The following is a 19,889-nucleotide window of genomic DNA, read 5'->3' as shown; positions in this document are numbered from 1 at the left end:
TCCTAAGTCCCAAATACACTAACCACTGCATTTATTCTTCCCCTTTAACATTTTGTAGGATTTGGTAGAGATGTTTAGGGTGTGCAAAATGTTATTAGTTTTAACATAATAAGAAACAAAAACAATAGCAAGCTTTGAAAAAGAATGGGTTCTCTGACCGAGGAGAGCACACAAATCTACTTTCAGTTCTCTTCCCCCCCCTTCGCCCCTTAACTCCAATGAAAAAGAGTATTTGTAATTCAAACTAAAACTGTTGTTGCATTTTTCAGCTGCAGATAAATTCTTCCTATACCATCTGTATCAAATGTCATTAAGGAAGCTAATGTAATTTCTAAAATACAAGTGGGTATTTCCTGCATACAGTAAGGTTAAAAAGGTCACTGTTGAACTGAATGGAGTATGTGCTCCTTATATCTGCTGTTCTTAGTGCTTTCCTTCATGGTCTGTTCTCAGTCCATCAAATATAGTCATCAAAATTCAGCAATTGATGGCAACAATGACCACATATAGCATGCAAAAACTGGGAGCATCAAGTGCATGACCTTAGCTAATCTGGAATAAATGATGTATGCCTGGCAATTACTTGAAATGCTCTGGTTTACTTGACTACTTCTTCAGTGTTCTTCTGTTGGCCCAAGGATATGCTAATTATTTCTTTTCACTATGACTTATTAATGTCTAAAAAAAGATTGATTTCAATGATACTATTTTAGTCATGCCTGTGGCATTAATGAAGTCATGGGTTCAAAACCTTGAAGTCACCATGCTGAACTAGTCAGTGTGAATTTCTATTTTGAAGAAATACAACATAGGCTGATAAAATCAATTTTGAAAAAAAAATTATGAAATAAGATCATGGTTTTGAACTTTTTATTATTATTAATACAATGTGTGTACGAGTCTAACTGAATACCACCACAATTTCATCTGGTCTTTATCAAGGTTTGCCTGCCTTTCTTTCAATGATTTTACTTTGTGTCAATTTAAACCCTTACTGGAACTGGAATCAATTGTAATATTAGCAAAACCAAAAGTTAAATGTGTCTATATCTTATCTTCAACATAGAAAAAAAAAAGTGCAATTAAGTGTACTTTAGAGCCTGCAGAAATCTTTCACTCAATAACTTCCATTTATCTGGAAGTCTCAAGTATTGCTAAATAAAAAGCTTGAGAAAGTTTAATCCGTTTAACCCAGTTCACAGAGAAAACTTGGCCTTTATTGCTCCTATTTGATGACAGCATGTCATCAAAACTATAGTAGCTTCCTATAGAAAAAAATGCTTATGACACGGTATTAGCACTTAGAAACAAGCATAAAGTCCTAAAAGTAGACAAAAACAATAATAAGAAAATACTAGAATTCTCCTTTCTAACTTGCATTTTTGTAAGGTCAGTTATTTTCTCTTTCCTACTAATAAAGTCTTCCATGTACTTTAAATAAAACTGCATTGTTTCAAATTGTTCCCTATAATTACTGGTAACTCATCCCACACTATCTCTCCCCATAATCCTTCTGTGCCAAGAGACAGAGAAGGAGTTTTCCATCAGTAATTACCATTCAAATTGTGTCTTAATTTCTGATAGACTGACCCTTATGCTCTGTTCCAACATTTGTTAGGAATGGAACAATGAAGTTTCAAGGACAGTTCATACCAGTGACAGAAATGAAAGCAGATTTTGCTGTGACAGTACTAGGAGAAAAGTGATGGTGATGTTTTAGTTGGAAATGGGAGTTCTTCAAGTTTGTTTGTTCTTGCACAGTGTCTTTCTGCCATCAGCAAAATCTTACAGTGAATGTTTTCTTGAAATATTTTGCTAAATCCAACTTAGAATCAAAGAAATAAACTTAGCATTTCCTTTTTGACGATTAATTAAAATAACTTGGATAGTTCACATCTCATTATTTGCTCTCTGCCATATGTTGTCATTCAGAGAAATGAAGATTCAAATTTATACTTTTTAATCAATTATTAAGTTGCCATTGAGTTCACTACAGATTTGAAAAGGGGCAATAGAGGGGCAATCCAAAGATAGGTGAAAAGTTTGAAAGTAATACTAAGTATGCAAAACTATTAACTGAAATTACAGATATTTTTACTCCAAGCAAAGCAATTATTAGCAAGAAAAAAGTAAGACGAGTAATAAACATAGTGTAATGTTTAGCAAAATTACACTCAAAATTGGTTTTAGAATCATACATATATCACATATTTTGTAGACATTTAAATTACCCTAATGGTCTTAATTTATGAAAAGCGAAGGCTGGCAAATATTCAGGAATTGCAAAAAGTCTGCAGATGGAAATCACAGCCATGTTGCAAAATAATTACAACTTCACTTCTACTAGATGAAAGGAAACACTGTTCTAAAAGAACATAACCTCCTAAAACAACAAAATGAGGGTTAGGGATTTAATCATTCCCTTCAGCAGCCTTGACTGGCAGGACACAATGTTACCACCAACTCTAGGGCTGTGAGGGATGGCTGCATTGGTACTCCAGACCATCCTTTGTATGGGTAGATCTCCTTTACAGAGCAGAACAGTGACATGGGAAAATATGATGAATGTGAATTTGACTCAGTGCTTTTGTAGGTGATCAAGACAGTTATACTTCTTATAGGACTTTTTATTATGGTGAAAGACACCACACAACACATGCAATAGTCTTTTTATCTGGTATCATCCAGGTTATCAAATTAAATACCTTTAAAATATCAGACATTTTTAGAACTCACATTTTAAGACAAATACCTCAAGGAAACACTGAGAGGTCAACAAAAAAATAGATCTTAATCTGTTCAAACCCAACTCAAATGATTCAGTCCTTTAGTTACATTTCCAAAATAAACCAGATCTCAATATGAGGATAATATTTAAAATAATAAGAATGTTATGTAACACTTTCTTGAATTAGTTTATTCAAGTAAGAAAACCTAGACTTCTTCACCACTGCATTTACTAAAAAGGAATCTAAATGAGGACAATAAAACATCCAGATGGAATCACAGAATGGTAAAAACCCTTGAGAGCATACTCACAGTGAGGAGATTTATTAAAACATATTAATGATTTACTTTTTAAAATCACAGACTTTTGTTCTGTGATCCCATGAACTATAATGATATTGACAAAACTGGTGCTGATGCCACATCACTCTGAAGAGTCTAGCCTTATACCAATGTATGGAATTTTTGTCAATTTTCCATTACTGTTAATGGGATGCACAAATTCTCATTCATCAAATGAGAAGGAGATCACTTAATCTTTAAAATAAAATCCACTACCCCTGCTGAGCAAACTGCTGGTGAACTAATATTTTTGTTTAGATGGCAATTGTTTTCTGAGAATTCGGTAAAAAGAAAAAAAAATTAAAATCTCCATTTCCACTCTGAAATTTGCTGACCTTAGGTGGCAGCCATCAGATCATGCTCCTATCCAGAAGCCCTACTGAGAAATGGTAATTGTTCCCAAACAGTGTCTCTCAAATCGCAGAAGTGTACCACAGTCACTAAACTCTTGAAATAACTTGTGTTTCTTGTGTTTCAGTTTCCTTTATTTACTTGACAGTAACATTGTTATGGGCTCTCCATAGACCTGCTTCTAAATCACTTTGCCATCTTAATTTGACATATCACAACTATCTCTGTTGTCTGACAAGTTCTTTCAGCATGAGGGTTTCCCACTGCAAGAAAATCTCCACAGACAACGCCAATATTAGTATAAAAAGATTGGATCATTAAATGCCACATACCAACCAACAAAAATAAGACATGATATAAGGCAATATATGTTCAGCAGGTTTGGTTTTTTTTTGAGGAGGTAAATTTTAACATAGAGTTAGACTAAACCCAGTAAACTTACATTCTCCTAGCCCTTGCAAAAATTATCCCAGGTCTGTAGGGAGTCTTTTAACATCTAGATAAATCAAGCTTGAATGTGTCATTAACAGTTATGCTATCATTAACATATTTTTTTTTAAATCAAAACCAAAGGGCTCTTTAAACAGGTATATTTTTAAGATTCAAGTGTAGTATTTTCTTGAGTTGATTGATGCAAGAGTTTTTGTGGAATATTCTTTATTTATGCCTTGAAGACATGGAAACAAGTACATCCATATCCAATAGGATGAGCTGTAAATCATCAGGACAAGTAAGGGAGTTTTGTAAATTTGGTCACTGATTAAAAGATTTCAGTCTGGGTCATAAGAGCAGGTGGTAAGTAGACACAGAGTTAAGGAATATAGAAGGAGAAACTGTGACCAGCCCTAATGAGATTAGTTTTGTAAAGAACTTGGACATAGAGCGCAGGCTACACAGAAAAGGATTATTAGACTATGCCTCATGAGAAATATATCTTTCAGGGCAAAATCTGATACAGAGATGTAATTTGCACTTTATAGTTTATCACAGTAAGGTAGCTCTCTGGAAAATACTGCTTGTATAGTAAAGTAGATTGATTCAATTTTTAAGCCTTTAGAGGACAAAGGGTGGGGCAAATACCAGCCTAACTGTTTCAAGTCCAAAATCAGGCAGAGACCCCTGCTGAGTTCTGAATGATGAATTAAGTGGAACAAGAACCTGAGAACCTCTGCCTGTGGGGAGCTTCAGTCACAGCATGAACATCCTGTAGATGCTGAATACCTTTTTGCCATACCACCTCGTTTTTCTTTGGAACTGGACAGTAGAGGAGAAAATAATAAGGGGGAAAAGATGGCTGTTCTAAAAAAAAATTGTACAACTTAGTCCAGTGTTACCCTGCAGCACTGCCCTATACCTGGTATCATGAGTCCACCTACAGGCTGTGTTACGGTAGTGCCTGTACACGTTAACTTTCTCAAGAACCTTAAAAAAGTTATTTCCTTGAAATAATATTAAATGGATCGATTGCTACTGTTTTCCTAGTAGTAGGCCAACTCACTAAAAAAAAAACAACAAAAGGGAAAAAAGGAAAACTATATTCCATGAAAGCTGAAAGCTGCAACATGAAGGAAGATAGAGGGACATCTGACCTGGATGGTATTAGGACAAAGAAGGAATATGAAGGAGTCAGAGAGGGTATTCTTCTAGAGTTTTAAGGCAAGAAGACCAGTCCTTTGTAGGTCTTATGGCCTGCAACTGGAATACAGGCTCCTAGCTTGGAAAGAAACTTGTGAGAAAGTACCCAATACTGCTGAGGGTAAGCGTGACTCGAGGACCACAAACAACTCCTTTTCTTGGTGTTTAGAGGGTCTAATATTCTTTAAGTTCCTTAAAAGAACCTCAGCTGGCATTGTTTGGTTTCTAATAGTATCATTTTTATAGTAGTACTTTCAACAGTAATTTAGTAACTTGGAACATCTAGTGGATCTGTATCTTCAAGGATTTAGATTGCCTTTTTAGCAAACCTGACTAGTTTACACTGTCACTGGATTTTGCTTTCCAGAGGGCATGTATATATATATATTTTTTATTTTTTTTTTTACTGCTGCACTCTCTTAATCCTTTCTTTTGAATATATATACTCGATGCTAAACTTTACAATTAGTCTCACTTTTTCTGTCATTTTTTCTTCGCTGGCAAACCAAGAGAACCATCCCTATTTGTGACTAATGGGAACTCCTTTCATTTTGGATCATAAAGATATCTTTATTATTAATTAATGTGACAGTGATAACAAGAACAAATAATCTGAGTGCCAACAACTTTGTATACCCTTAAGTTACAGTGGGACCACACACGTTAAAGACAAAAGAGAGAGCATGAGCAGTTAACCTTTGTTACATAGTCTAATACATCTTAGTAAGTGTCCAATTCCTTAAACAGGGATAGAGTGGCTCATATGTGTAATTAATTATTGGCAGGTTTACTTTCAAAAAGGTGCCAGATGCTATGCATTTCCTAGTTGCTATCTAGATCTCTGATCTATAATGTTTCCTGCCATGTTAAACATCTGTTCAGAACACACTTCTGAACACAAGAACTTTTGCTGTGGCACCTGCTCTTCAGCTCCTCCTCTGAATGCCAGTATTGGGATCTGTCTTGTCACTAGTAGCATATTGTAAAATCCATGGAAGTTGTGAAGCTTTAAACCTTGACTCTGCTGAAGGACATGTAAATAAATAGGCAGGTCTGAATATCCATTTAACCCTTCGGAATTTCTTTGTTCCTACCATAGAGATTTCTGGAAAACTGCTGTTGTTTTCTGTCTCCAAGTGTATCTGACTCATAGATGTTTTTTAGCAAGAAACACTTTCAGTGCCAAAGCATTTGCAGAAACATGAGCATACTGTGGAGCCTTTCAGTAAGACACTAAGAGCTAATAATAGAGAATTTCTTACAATAAATTTCGTACAAGACTGTAAATAGCAGTTTGAAATTCAAGAATTTTTTTTCCTGTTTATTAAGGGATTACACCATGTGCAGGCAGGATTTCAATCAGCATTTTAAATTATATCCATTGGAGGATTTCAAGGGGTTTTGTGCCCTATTTCAAAATTACCTATTGTTTTCTTCATGGTGAAAACCAAATCTTGCAAATTACTTGAAGAATTTAACAAAGTAAAAAATATAAAAGGAAAATACATTTAAAAAATCCTCAGAGTGCAGATCAACACTCAAAGTTTGTAACAATATAGTTATTCAACATACTGCTAGTGATGATGGATGTTTCTAAACTTACTGAAGAAAAGCATTATCTGTAGCTCATTATTGTTCCAAGCTCATTATCTAAACAGGGTTTGTTTTCAGACGGTAGTGAGATTTCACTGGGATCTTTTTGCAAGTGTTTACCATGAAAGATAAAAAGAAATCTATGAATAGGAATCCTACTACCACTAACGAAGGCTTCTGTCTTCCAGAAGATTGGGTCAGGCAATTCACTGGCTTTAACAGCACTGTGCTGAGCCAGCAGCATCACCTCTTATTAGACATAGAAGAATGTACCCTGAGACATGCAGGGCACATGGAAAGAGTGGAGTGGGAGGTGGCTTGGCATAGGAGAAATACATTATGAACTCCTTAGCCTGGAAAACCAATTCAGAGTTCCAGCCTCAGTACAAACCAAACAACCCATAAGATCCCTGATCCTGACTGAACTGAAATCATGTACAGTGAGACACACACTGCAAATGAAACTTGCCTGACCTCCTCACTGAAATTCACCTTGATTTCTAACAGGGATTCTCTGATGTCAAATAGAACTGAGTTCCCACTGCTCCCTCTCTCTCTCTCAATCCTCCTTTATCAATTGCTTTCCTGTTCTTTACGCTGCAATATCCAGAATATTGTACAACACGGTACATCACACAACAACAATTGAGCCAGATGGGATTTTTGTGTTACTTTTCAGTTTACAATGTATTCACAACACACTGATGTCATACCCCAAATGACAGTGCAGAGTAAATATTGAAGCTGATGAAGAATAACTTCTGTTTCAGCCAAAACATTATAGAGTATCTTTTATTTCAAAAGATACCTATATTTGTGAATATTGTATAAAAGTAGCATCTTTTAAGCATCCACCTTTAAGCTGGCTGAAGCTGGCCAACACATTAAAAAGTTATCAAGGGAGTAAAAAGGCTGATTCTCTTAATCCAAACACGTAAGTCTCATACCCTCAAGAAATCACATTGAAGTGTATGTATAGCTATGCATTCACACACTTGCAAGGGCTCTCTGAAGTCTGGGACCACACTTTAGCTGGCACAAGCCTTATATGAGGCTTGTCTGAACAGACAAACTTCATCATGCAGAGAAAGGAGAAAACGTCTCATACTAAAATAAGCTTCAAGAAGCTTATCAAAGAACTCTGAACTAGAAAATGAAAATCAGTTTATGTATCTATACACACGCAAAAAACAACACATAAAAAAGGCTTATTTCATACAGTGACTTGAACACTGATCATTTTTGATGCCTGACAGGAAGATGATATATTCTTGACTGCATTTTCAGTTGAGATGCAGTCTACTGCAGAAGAAGGAAAAAACACTTTTTTAATGGATCCCTGCAGGTGGCTAGCTGACACTGAAGTACAGCTGTCTATGACCATGTGAACAAATGCAGTGATGGCAATGTGAGAGCAAATAAAAGTAAATGCAGACTGTTCACTCCTTGCAGGGTATGGCACAGAGGAAATGGGGACTCACAGGCTCCAAAGCTAAAAATAAGCTCCAAAACCATTCATCAAATGCGTGACATTGTTCAGCTGAGAAGATGGATTGAAGACTTTATTTAGAAGGAATGTTTAAAAGTCACAAAGACTACAAGTAACATGTTTTCCAATGTTTTTTTACCCTTGTTAGGTACTCTTTTGGCAAAGGCTAAGACATCCTGTAGTATTTAAATTATTTCTATCTTTTCTCTTTGGTACATCGAACCAATCAAGCTCCTTACGTTGGACTTCATGAAGTTTATCTCTCATCCATCAGTCACCCTTGTGCCCAGCTCTTTCATTCCCTCTGCAGTGTGTGCAAATCAGTCTAGAAATGCTGACTACAGAACCAGATGATAGGAATTTTACAGAAGTTGTGCAGTGAATGAAATCACATCCTTATCTGTTCTTCTTAGGCATCCAAACACTGGAAAAGTCTTTGTTGCCTCAGCACTGAGCTAACAATTCCTCCATGCTTTGAGTGGCTTTGTCCTACATCTCCTGCCCTCTAGGTACAGTCTATATTCTTTCCCCCTAGAGATGGGACCCAGCATTTAGCTGTGCTGAAATTTGGCATTTTCTTGAGTTTTGGTTATTCCACAAAATGATTCAACATATCTCTCCAGTGGAATGCCTTTGCTTCTTATTTTGTGTATCTCTGTCTAAGCAGGTGGCTTTGCCAGGAACAATTCTGCACTGTAATCAAGACTGCTAATAAAATTATCAAAGTAGGATCAAAAAATGGCTTGTGAAAATTTCAGCACTGCTAATAGCTTCACATTTTGCTTAAGAGCTGTTAATTCCAGTGAACACAAATTTTAAAATCACACCATGATATTTTTATTCCTTTTCTCTCTTGCTTGCTAACATTAATTTATTAATTTTTTTCAGAATGGTGGCTACATGCTGTGCTACATCCTGGTAAGCAATTAGCAAAAGTCTGATTAGTTGAAAGAAAACATGCCTGGACACACATACATAAATATTTCAGATGTGGCAGAGTGATATGGAAGAATGAGCAAACAATATAAACAGGAAAATGAAGTTCTTCAAGAGCATTCAATCCATCTGCTATATAGCAACTGTGCTCCTGAGCACAAAAATAATACAAAGGTTCTGAAAAGTTTCTAAGAGAAAGGCAAGCACCAAAATACTTTTCCAGAAATCCAAAAAGTCTAAGGCTTTCCAGACTTCTACAGTACCTCAGCAAAATGGTCACTCTGTTCCTCCTACTACAAAACTAGGCATTGTTTGAGGAAACCAGAAAAAAATTGTACCAGCATTGGTAGATGCCAGAGTGATGCCACACTTGTGGTCTTTGAGAGCTTTTAAAGTAGCATCATTTAGCAGCCAAGTTCTATCTGTCATTTCCTACGGAATGTTTTGGGCAATTTTTCAATTATTTCAAGAAGCTTCCTGTCAAATGCTACAGCAAACAATTCCATCTCCACTTCTGCTGAATATTTTCATAGGGCCATGTGGTGAGTTAATGAGGAGAAACAAACTCTGCTATCAGCACAAAAACATTTTCTGTTTTATCTGACTTGTGCATGATTCAGAAAAATATCAAATGCATGCCAAATAATTAATAAGAGCTCTTTTGGAGAAGGGCTACCTGGCTGACCTTCTACCCAGGTAGTGGCAAAGGAAAATTAAAAGCATTGATAATGTTTTTTTGGTATCTCACTAAAGAGAAGGGAAGGCATTTTATGTGAATATGTTTCAATCTTGGACCTATTCTAGAAGTTCAGGACACGCCAAGGATAGCTGTAGTGAAAATACTTTTACCCATCTGTGCTTGACAAAAAGAGGATATAACTTTTCTTTTGGATACATATCAGATTACACTTGCTTGTAACATTTTCACCTAAACGCTAGAATGTTGTAATGCACTTTACATGGAGGGAATTTGCAGACCATATGGGAACTAGAGTTACTGAAAAGATATCTGTGGAAGTGTTAAATGCAACTCCACAATGGCATTGCTAAGCTTAAATATGTGACCTACACATATTGCAAGTTTGTTTCCAACTAGATCCTATAGGGACAATTTTAACCTTTACAACTTCTGTTCTCTGAGGTATTAAAATACTTCAGTTGATGAACCACAGTGGTGTTGAGCTGACTTTGGTATACTCTGAGACTATGCATTGGATTCAAAATCAGTACTTTTAACCTATTACAGAGGACACTTACTCTGGGAAGTTGAAATACCTGGAATATAGTAAGATACCTTTGAAGAAAGAACAGGTTGTGGAAAAAAAGAGGAAAAAAATATTTCTGTAAGTAAACAGACAAAGATATATATGTTTTGCAGTGTCTGATTGCTACTTGACAGAGCTCCTCTGTTAGTTACATTTTGGAATTTACATGAATAAACATGAAAAATTAACAATTTTGAGTATGAGTGGTCCAAGTTTTTGGTCTAGACTGACCAGATGACTGCAGTGAGTTCATTTCAATTCCATTCAAGAGTTAAGAAGTCACTGCTTAGATGTTAAATATAATTTCCTCAAAGAATAAATCAGCCAGTCTAATATGGGACGGAATTATGATAAAAACTTAATAATGAGGTGGTATTGTATGACTGCAAGTTTTCCACCAAAAGTTTGAGACAAAAAGGTGATATTATAACTAAGTTGTATACACATTTCCAAATCTATATTAGTGATACCTATATCAAAGCATCAGATATCCTGAAAACTTTGCATAATTAACCTGTTTTAGAAGTATTACAATGATTTTTTTTTTTTTTTTTTCTGTTCCCTTTTTCTCTGTGCTCTCTTCAGCATGCAAAACCTCATCTACAAAACTGTGGATATTCTTACCAAATCTGAAATGATTCAGCAATTCTAACACACATGAATGCACAGGAGCACTAGAGAGAGCTCCAGAAAAAGAGCACATGCCATCAAAGATGCCTGAAGGTACTCAGATTTTAGCAAAATCTAATAGGGAAAAGGCTTCATACCATATGAAAGTTCTGAAAGACAGCAAGAGGAGTGAAGCTATTTTTATATTGCAGGCTTGAATAATCAGAAGAAAAGGATGCACTTTATAGAACGCCACAGATACTTTTGTGGTGATCAATATGAAAAACAGCACCTTCAGACTTGAATAAATAAAGTTTACTCGCTTCTTTTTTATTGTCATAACTAAAAATTTTATACATAAAGAAATGAATTAAACCATTTCCTATACAACTGTCAAGCTAATTACTGCTTGCCAGTAGGAAAGTAACTTTAATTTATCAAGGCCCCACAGGAATTCTATGCATTCACATATCTTGAATCGCATCACTAAACCCCTCTGTTTTGCAGTCATTACATGGAGAGCCATTTCAAACCCTACAAGGGCCACTATTGGCTTCCAGTAAACAATGATAGCAGATTAATAAATTGAATGAGGTAATGGACTAGGAGATAATTAAGAATTTCCTTTGAAAGGGAAGTTAAGTAGGCACTGGAACAGGCTGCCCAGAGAGGTTGTGGAGTCTTCTTCACTGAAGACATTCAAGACCCGTCTGGACGCCTTCCTGTGTGATGTGCTCTAGGTGACCCTGCTCTGGCAGGGGGGGTTGGACTAGATGATCTTTCGAGGTCCTTTCCAACCCCTAGGATTCTATGACTGTATCTGTGATTGTAGGCAAGAATTCAGCTTAGCTGAGATCAAGGGTCTCATAGAGGCAGTGAAGAAAAAAAAACATTAGAAGTACACAATTACTATCAAAGCAGCTGAGTTCTGTGTGAAAAAAAACTGAGCATGAATATTTAGATAAAACATATGTATAACAGAAGGAGTGTTGTAATTTGAACACAAATCTGTGGTTTTCTGTGTAGACCTTCACATGTTATAAGCTTTGTCTTAATGAGACTTTTTCATAGAATCCCAGAATCATTGAATTATTTAGGTTGGAAAAGATCTGTCAGGTCATCGAGTCCAATAGTAAACCTGTCATTGAATAACAATAGCATGTGTAAGAACAATTTGGGAAGAAAAAAGTTTACTTGACTGAATTTGCAGGACTCATTGTTTTCCCCAAATTTTGTAACTATGTAGTAAAGACCACACATGAAGACCCATAAAATCCTTGAAAGTGTTCAAGGATACTTTTCTTTAAAAAATCATCACTCTTTATTCCCCTCTAGGGACAATTCTTTATCTGCTCTTGTGAAATCAACTGACTCAACTGAGCAAATACTGTCCCTGAAAAATCTAGATGAACCTATCAATAAGGTTGGAGTACAGTCTTCAATTTACTTTCTTCCATGGGAATTGATTACACTTTTTAATTATATTTTTCACTAGTTTCTCAAAGTCAGGCTGAAAGACTTATACTAATAGAATTATTCTGAGGAAGAAAAAGCAAATTATAGAGAGGTTTTTGCATTCCAAGGTGACAAGATGTATCTTTAAACAGCATTTCATTTGGGGGAAAAAACGAGTACAGAAGTTACCACTTTTGAATTCTTTAAAGGAAGTTAAATGCAAGGATGGGAAACGACAGCACATTAACAACAGATCCATTTATTTATTGAAAACAGTCTTGTGAAAATTAAACACTGTTCGTATGAAAATACTAATAGTTAAAATAATATAATTTTAGAACAGAAACAGTACCTTCAATCAACAGCTCTTGTCCATGACTGCCCAACAATGTTCGGGACAGGAAAGGGGCAAAGTCAACAAAAATTTCTCGCAGGAGCGGGGCCACCTTTTCTAAAGCTCTCTCAAGCTTTGCAGTGATACTGGGGAGAAACAGAGACCATGTTTGGAAAAACACTTAATACTAGAAGTTAATTTCTATCAAATCATACCTGTTCTTAAAAGTTGCTGTAAGTATCTTTAGAAAAGAAGATGATCATAATTTGATTAAACTTCTACACTGTTTAAATGGCTTTAAGTAAAAGCAAATCTCATGTTAGAGCCAGCAGTGTGGCAGCCTCATAAATTCTACAGCATTTACAGAATACTCCAAAACAAGTACAATTTTTATTCTCATTTTCAAACATGATAAGAAAATCAGATATTCAAGCGTAAGTCTATTTCACCTATCTCAGTTTATATGCATCTCATCATTTTATATAACTTTGAAAGCTCAAAGATAGAAGGTTTTATTCACCCAAGACTTTCACAAGTAGCTTGCTTTTTTTATTCAGGCTTTCCAATAACATCTTCCATTGCAATCCTAGACAAGGGAGTGCATGAGGAAGCATTTTAGCACAAGTATGAAGAAAATCAATATTCTTTTCTTCAACCTTGAAGGAACGTGATTTCAGGTACCTTTGCATTTACACTTCTGTCTGCTGAGACTGTACACTTTTTGAAGCATGGAGTGTTCCTTAATTTCTATTTGTACAATTACAAGAAGTGTTGTGACTTCTGTTTGCCTTTTAAATACCAGAAATAATATTTCTTTGTTTGAGGATACAAACCTAGCAAAAATACAAGCCTGCAAATCAGCAGTGTGCTAAGGATTGTAGCCCTTAAGAGTCCTTCTTTCCTTTTAAAACCTGACAGGGCATAACACTTGCGCCTTCTGAAATTCTCATGCCAAGATTAAAACCCTGCTGTGCTAGCTTGAAGAAGTGAACTATTATTTCAAAATAGAAACAAAATTACATACTTTTTCTGGTCTACCAAGGTTTTTTGCTGTTGTTTTTCAGACTGCTGGTGCCTGAGGGGGTTTTCTTTGTGCTTGAATTACAGCAGCAAAATATGATGGGCATTTAAATGCAAAATTGTAGGAAGAAGTAACATTTATTGACAGAATCTCAGAGAATGAAAACTAACATATAATTTTTATACTTTGTCTACTATCTATAAACACTAAAAAAATGTTGACTTTTTAATTCAGATCACATGAGGGTCCCTTACATTTAAAAAGAAAGCTGACATTATAAGCACATAGGAACTTTTCCTTCATTAGCTTAAGTTATTTTAATTAATTCCTAGTGATAATTTTCTTTCAGTGTTCTGCTTTCCCATTTCAAATTCAGGTATTGATTTTAGAATATTATAAAGGAGGGGTTCATATAATCAGCTTGTGTTGTAGATGATTAGTTGAAATGAACTGCACTCTGATAAAGTCTCTACTGACTATATTTGAACTGTAGGTGACTAGCTTAAAGTTTGTAATTTGAAACATGAATCCACCCCAAGCTTTTGCTGCTAGAGATAAAACACCTGCTAGATTAATCCAGACATCTCTAAACCATGTTTTAAAATATGCTTTCACCTTTAATTGGTTCAAAAGACCTAATTTTGGAGTTCATTTAACTCTGAAAACCTTACGTACAATTGAAAAAAGTTTTTATATTATGATCAATTTTAATTTAAGAATTAAGCAATATGAGAGGTGTGGATGTGCTATTAACCAATACCTTTGGTGAGCTATTAGTAAACACCTTTTTATCAAAAGGATAGCTGATGGATCTTGTATATTAAGAATCTATTTACGGGCAAATGGGAATAGTATTCTGTGAAAATGTGAGACCACAGTTTATCACTGATTAACAATGCATATCAAAGAACAGAAACTAATATCTAAACAGAGAAAAAAAATATCCTTTTTCCTTTATATATATCTCTGGTGTATTTCTGTGTTGAAAACTGACTGGAGTTCTGGTTCTTCGATTTAAAAAAGAACCAACAAAATTAAGAAAAAAACACACAGAGCCCCTAAAAATGTTTCAAGGAAGGATGCCCATCTACTGCCTTTTCTGCAGATACACACACAGAGGGGCAAAAGAGGAGAGAGACCAGTTGGATTCTACAGCTGTTTCTAACATCTATTACACTTTGTAACACATCCTGTAATCACCTTGTGGAGACTGATGTAACTGATTTTCATTACTGTACTAGGAGATTTTAAGGATTTTTTGTAAAGAATAAATATTGTGTTTTTCCTCTCCATTTCTGGACATTCAAGGTAAATAAATACTTAAGACCTTCCAAATTCAAGATTCTTTATTTTGCAGATTAACCAAAAAGTAAACTGATTAATGATCCAGTTTAATTTCAATATACTTTTGTATACTTTGAATTTTAAAAGATTTCACCCTCAGTAAAGCACTGTCCTAAACACATGAAGAAAAAAGAAGCAAAAGGAGTGGTTTAATTATGCCACAGTTTTATTAACTTGCCTTGTAATGCTGTCAAGCAATAAATAACACCATAGAAATGGTAATTCTCTACTTGATCTCTTGCACCTTTTTGGAGTGGAGCCAACAGCCCTCATCCTTTCAGCCTGGGCCTGCACCCATTGCTATGATTCCAGCTGCACTACTCACCTGACACTTCATCAGATAGGACCAGCAAAAAAAGGCTTTTTTTTTTTTTTTCCCCCCTGTGTATTAAATCACTGAAGCACCAACACTTTTTATACAGGTTACCTAGAGCCCTTGATTTAAGTTTATTTCCTTTCTAGTTGATTATGGAATTAACTTCTCTTATTCATGAGCTAGCTAGCTTACTGTCTCCACTCCAATCTTCTTAGAAACATACCTCAAAGTGGCCAGCCAACTAAGGGACACTTGGCAATTCCTTAGTATGTCTCTTTAGTGCCCTGTCAGCTTTTCGGGGCAGAAAAGTGTACACCTTGAAAAGGTCAAAACCATGCTTTTCAAATGTCCTGTGGCACAACTGAATAGCTTTACAAAATAATAACCTATTATACAAAGATATTTAATAGGACTTTCAGAGGGCATTTTCCTGGCTGCTAGTCAGTGTTAAGAGGGATATCAGCTACCCCTGGCATGTGTTTCTTGCAAAACCAACTCAGATTCGGTGCACCGTTTAGGCAGCTGCATGAATACACGTCTGGATTCAACCTCTCCAGCTTAAATAAGGCTTTTGTTTGCACCAAAGAAGTTGTGTCCCTCTTTCCACTTGCTAATGCTCCATTGCCAAGTTGTGCTTGCATTCCAATTCTTATTATTGTTATTAAGCAATGTAAAAAGCCAGTCAAACAAAAGTTACTTTTAATGAAGTTTTAGCGTCTCGCATAGTTCTTAGACTTTCAATGAAGTGTTATTTTAGTACTTACATTTTTAGTACTGAAAAAGTATATAAAAACAATTGTACTACATTAATATATACAATAATGTATTTTAAATGAGCTAAACATACTGATTTTTTATTATTTATTCTAATTTGTATGTATGCAGTTAGTGTGGGAGGAGAAATTATAATCACTACTAAGAGACAGAACTAGTCTACCTCATGTTTTCAGCTGAATCCTCTGGCATTGGAGCAACAGTTTGGACAGCTGGGAGATTTTTGCTGGTAGCACCATTCACAAAGCTGGATGACGAAGAGGAAGAAGAAGATCCTGAGTCTACTGCACCTGTCCCCCAAAAAATACAGGTCTTAATTCAGTCTGTAGAAACATAACTTTTAGAGACTTTAAATATACTCCTTGTCTTGCTCATCTACTTTTAAGTAAGGAAGTAATGTTACTTATTCTAAAACAATTAAAAGCATTCTCTATTATTATAATATAAAGAAATACCTTATTTTTCTAGTATAACAATAATAACCTTTAAAAGCTAATTAAAATCAGGCAAAATAAATCCTTACCTCTTTTTCATTATTCCCAATTTATATTCCAAAGATGAAAACATTTTTACATCATCCTGTAAAGCAAGATCTTTCTAAAATAAAGGTATATTTAAGATGATCTTGAGTGGAGAATAGAAGTTTCACTATTTAAAAAATACATATATAAATGCACATACTTCTTGGCTGCCCAGTTGCAACTACAGGCAGAAAATTAAAATGCAAATTAAAAAATGATAGAGAAGACAAGAAAATTTATATTCCTTCAAGAAGTAATGGGGGAAACCAGTGTCTGAGGAGTATTAAGACTTTAATTTTACTTCTTCTGTTTCCTTCCTTGAGTCAAGGAGAATTTTAAAACCTTAAAAGTAAGGAAGGCAGTGGGGGTATCATTTCAATGGGTTATGAACAGCTGCCCAGAGAAAAGATGCAGACAGAGCACACATTTATATTTTATGTGATTTGGGTCAGAGCTAAGGGCTAAACTTAGACTCTAAATGCCAATCTATCATGTTTGCTGAAATGGCACTGTGAGTTCAGCCTCTCTGAAGCAAACCAGCAAAGGCTCAGAGTGGCAATGAACAGTAGCGAGAGCACTGTGATAAATACTGTCCCTGTTCTGCTGCACAGTCCTAGTGCAACACATCACTGCAAGAGAGGCAGCAAGGAACACTCTTGCAGTCGGAGTTCAAAGCCTGAGGGACCACAGTGCTACCAGAGATGGGGGTGACAGGCTTTTCCAATTTAGCAACAAGGGATGGAGAACCCCAGTTAAGACATATTATTCTGCCAGTTTTCCAAAATAACTGGTAAATCTCTGTAGCTGGACAGTTTTAGAAGTTGATATATCACTGCCATTTGCATTACACAGATATATATTTCTTTTCAGTTTCCTGCAAAGCTCTACAAAGTATTTATGGTTTCTTAACTGCTTAAACAGCCAGCTGACAATGAAATAGAGGTCAAATGCTGGTAATGGTGAAAAAATCTCTGGCAGCAGGGATGATTTTAGTTTAGTTTAGGTTTTTTTACTTTGCTTTTAAATAATTTTTACTGACAAAAGAATTACAGTAAAAATCAGAATTTTGACCGGCTCATTTAAGAAAATTTACATTCCTAACAGTATGAAAATGCAGCAGGATTTGCTAGGCTTGCCAACAGCAGAGTATCTGGTGAGGTTCAGGATTACAGTAGGAACTGATTTGATCTCTTTTAATAATGCAAGTAGGAGGTGGATTGTGGCTTGTGATGTGGGTTCTCCCTTGGACTAAATGCAAATTGTATATGTACTCCAACACACTGAGAAGGAAATAAAAAAATATAAGGTAGGCTGTCTCTCTCAGCCTTGGAATCACAGCTACTTAGCTGTGAATAGGGGAGCTAAAAAGATTTAATATATATGTGTATATGTGTACTTATTTATATATTTATGTTATTTACATATTTATATTCATATATACATCGGTAACACAGTTTTGTTGCTTCTTCCCTTTTCTTTGCAAAGTCAAATTTTCTGTTGTCTAAAAATGCAGTGCTAAGTTGTTTTAATCAGACAGTTTCCAGGAAGAGAAGGTCAAACAGACCAAGAACTACTGGATTAACACAGAAGTAAAAATCGGGACATGAATTACAGAAAGTCAATCTAAACTGTATAAAACCAGTTTCTTACATAAAGAGATGAAGGAACAAAACCTGTGTCCCAAAAGATACATTCAAAGGACTAAGATGACTGCAGTAACATACATCTCATTACATTGAGACAGTGACATTGACTATGACACTGATGGCAGATGGAATGTAAACAGTGACTGCAATCTGTGAATAACTTTAAAAAAACACCTTTTGCACAAGCCCAGCACTGAATATACCTCAAGGATAAAACTGTATTTCTAGTGTATCTGTGACGTACTATATAAACAACTGTAAATAGGTTTGGGGGGACATCTAGTGTTTCTAAGAAACTGTATACTGTTTCTTTTTTACCATTAAAAAAAAAAAAAAAAGAAATGCTGTTCAATTAAATTCTATACACTGCTTTATAATAATTTATGACAGATAATACTTCATGTATATAGCTAAAAAACTGACATACACGATCACTGTCTTAAATATTGTAGGCATAACTTAATCAAAAATGACAAAATGAGCATTTTAATCTAATAGATATTTATATATTTTCAATGCACTACTATTTTTTTAAACTGTCATTAATGCATTTAGCATTGATATAAAATTCAGATCTTAAAAAAGTTTGGAGGGGAAGGACTTTTCCAACTATTTCTCAAGAGAATTCATCAATAAAGCTCATTCAGATGAATTCAGGCATTAAAGGCTTTACAAAATAAGACCAATAAAGAAATTTAGTACACATGTAGTTCTAATTAAATCTCATACTTGCTGAAATTCCATTGACTCAGCCAATGCTTTTCCTTTAATCAAGCTAATCCACAGACTAGGAGACAAAACCAGGTGCAGTAAAAAAAACCCAAGAAAACAAAACAAAAAACTAAACGAAACAAAACTATAAGATCTACCAAAAAACCCCAGCCTTTAATCCACAGTGAATATACCATGATACACGCAATACTGTCCTCTTCTAGGAACAGTATTGGGGAAATGACTGATTTTTCAATGCAATTACTTACAAAGAGGAGCTACTACATTCCAGCCAAAACAGTTCAGATCTTTTATCAGTGAGAAGACTGAAAAGCTTACACTATTCAGTATCATTTGGAAAACAAGGCTTCCAATGTAAGATATTTTTTGCATGACATGAGTACCTAAAAGGAAATCCGTTCAATATTAACATAAGTTGCTACAGAAATTGAAGTGTTCACAGAAGTTATAACATTATTCAGAGCCTTCATTCCTTCCATATGCCTCAGGATAATTAGATTTTAAGATTTTTTTAATCCTTAGAAAAATCTAAGTTCTATTACCAGATATTTAAGGTAATCTGTAAAAGGAAAGAAAAAATAATGAGTGTGTCTTCATATTATTCCATGAAGCAGAAGGATGCCAAAAGCTTCCCTCTCCATTTTCTGCAACCCGAAGGAGATTTTCACTTTCTCAACCCTTGACTGAAGTTGTGATATCCTTGAAGAGAGCTCTCTCAAGTGCTTTTGCTCAGTTTAGAAAAAAAATGGACCATAGCTGGACATTTCAAAGTATTTTAAGTAAACATCAGTTGCTCTCA

General features: G+C 35.2%; 1 protein-coding gene across 3 annotated transcripts in view; it reads right to left on the bottom strand.

The window, feature by feature from the left end:
• NBEA (neurobeachin) overlaps nt 1-19,889 on the bottom strand; it is a 476,649-nt gene that overhangs the window by 265,911 nt on the left and 190,849 nt on the right. For all 3 annotated transcript variants that reach the window (XM_051608523.1, XM_051608522.1, XM_051608521.1), the window contains 2 exons: nt 16,355-16,481; nt 12,755-12,882 (listed from right to left, as the gene is read on the bottom strand). In XM_051608523.1, coding sequence (XP_051464483.1) covers nt 12,755-12,882; nt 16,355-16,481 — 255 coding nt within the window. The remainder of the gene's footprint in view (nt 1-12,754; nt 12,883-16,354; nt 16,482-19,889) is intronic.

This window comes from Apus apus, chromosome 1 (assembly GCF_020740795.1).
Source record: "Apus apus isolate bApuApu2 chromosome 1, bApuApu2.pri.cur, whole genome shotgun sequence".
NCBI classification, from domain to species: Eukaryota; Metazoa; Chordata; class Aves; order Apodiformes; family Apodidae; genus Apus; species Apus apus.
Note: the sequence above shows the minus strand (reverse complement) of the source record. Positions and strands in the feature narration are given on the sequence as shown.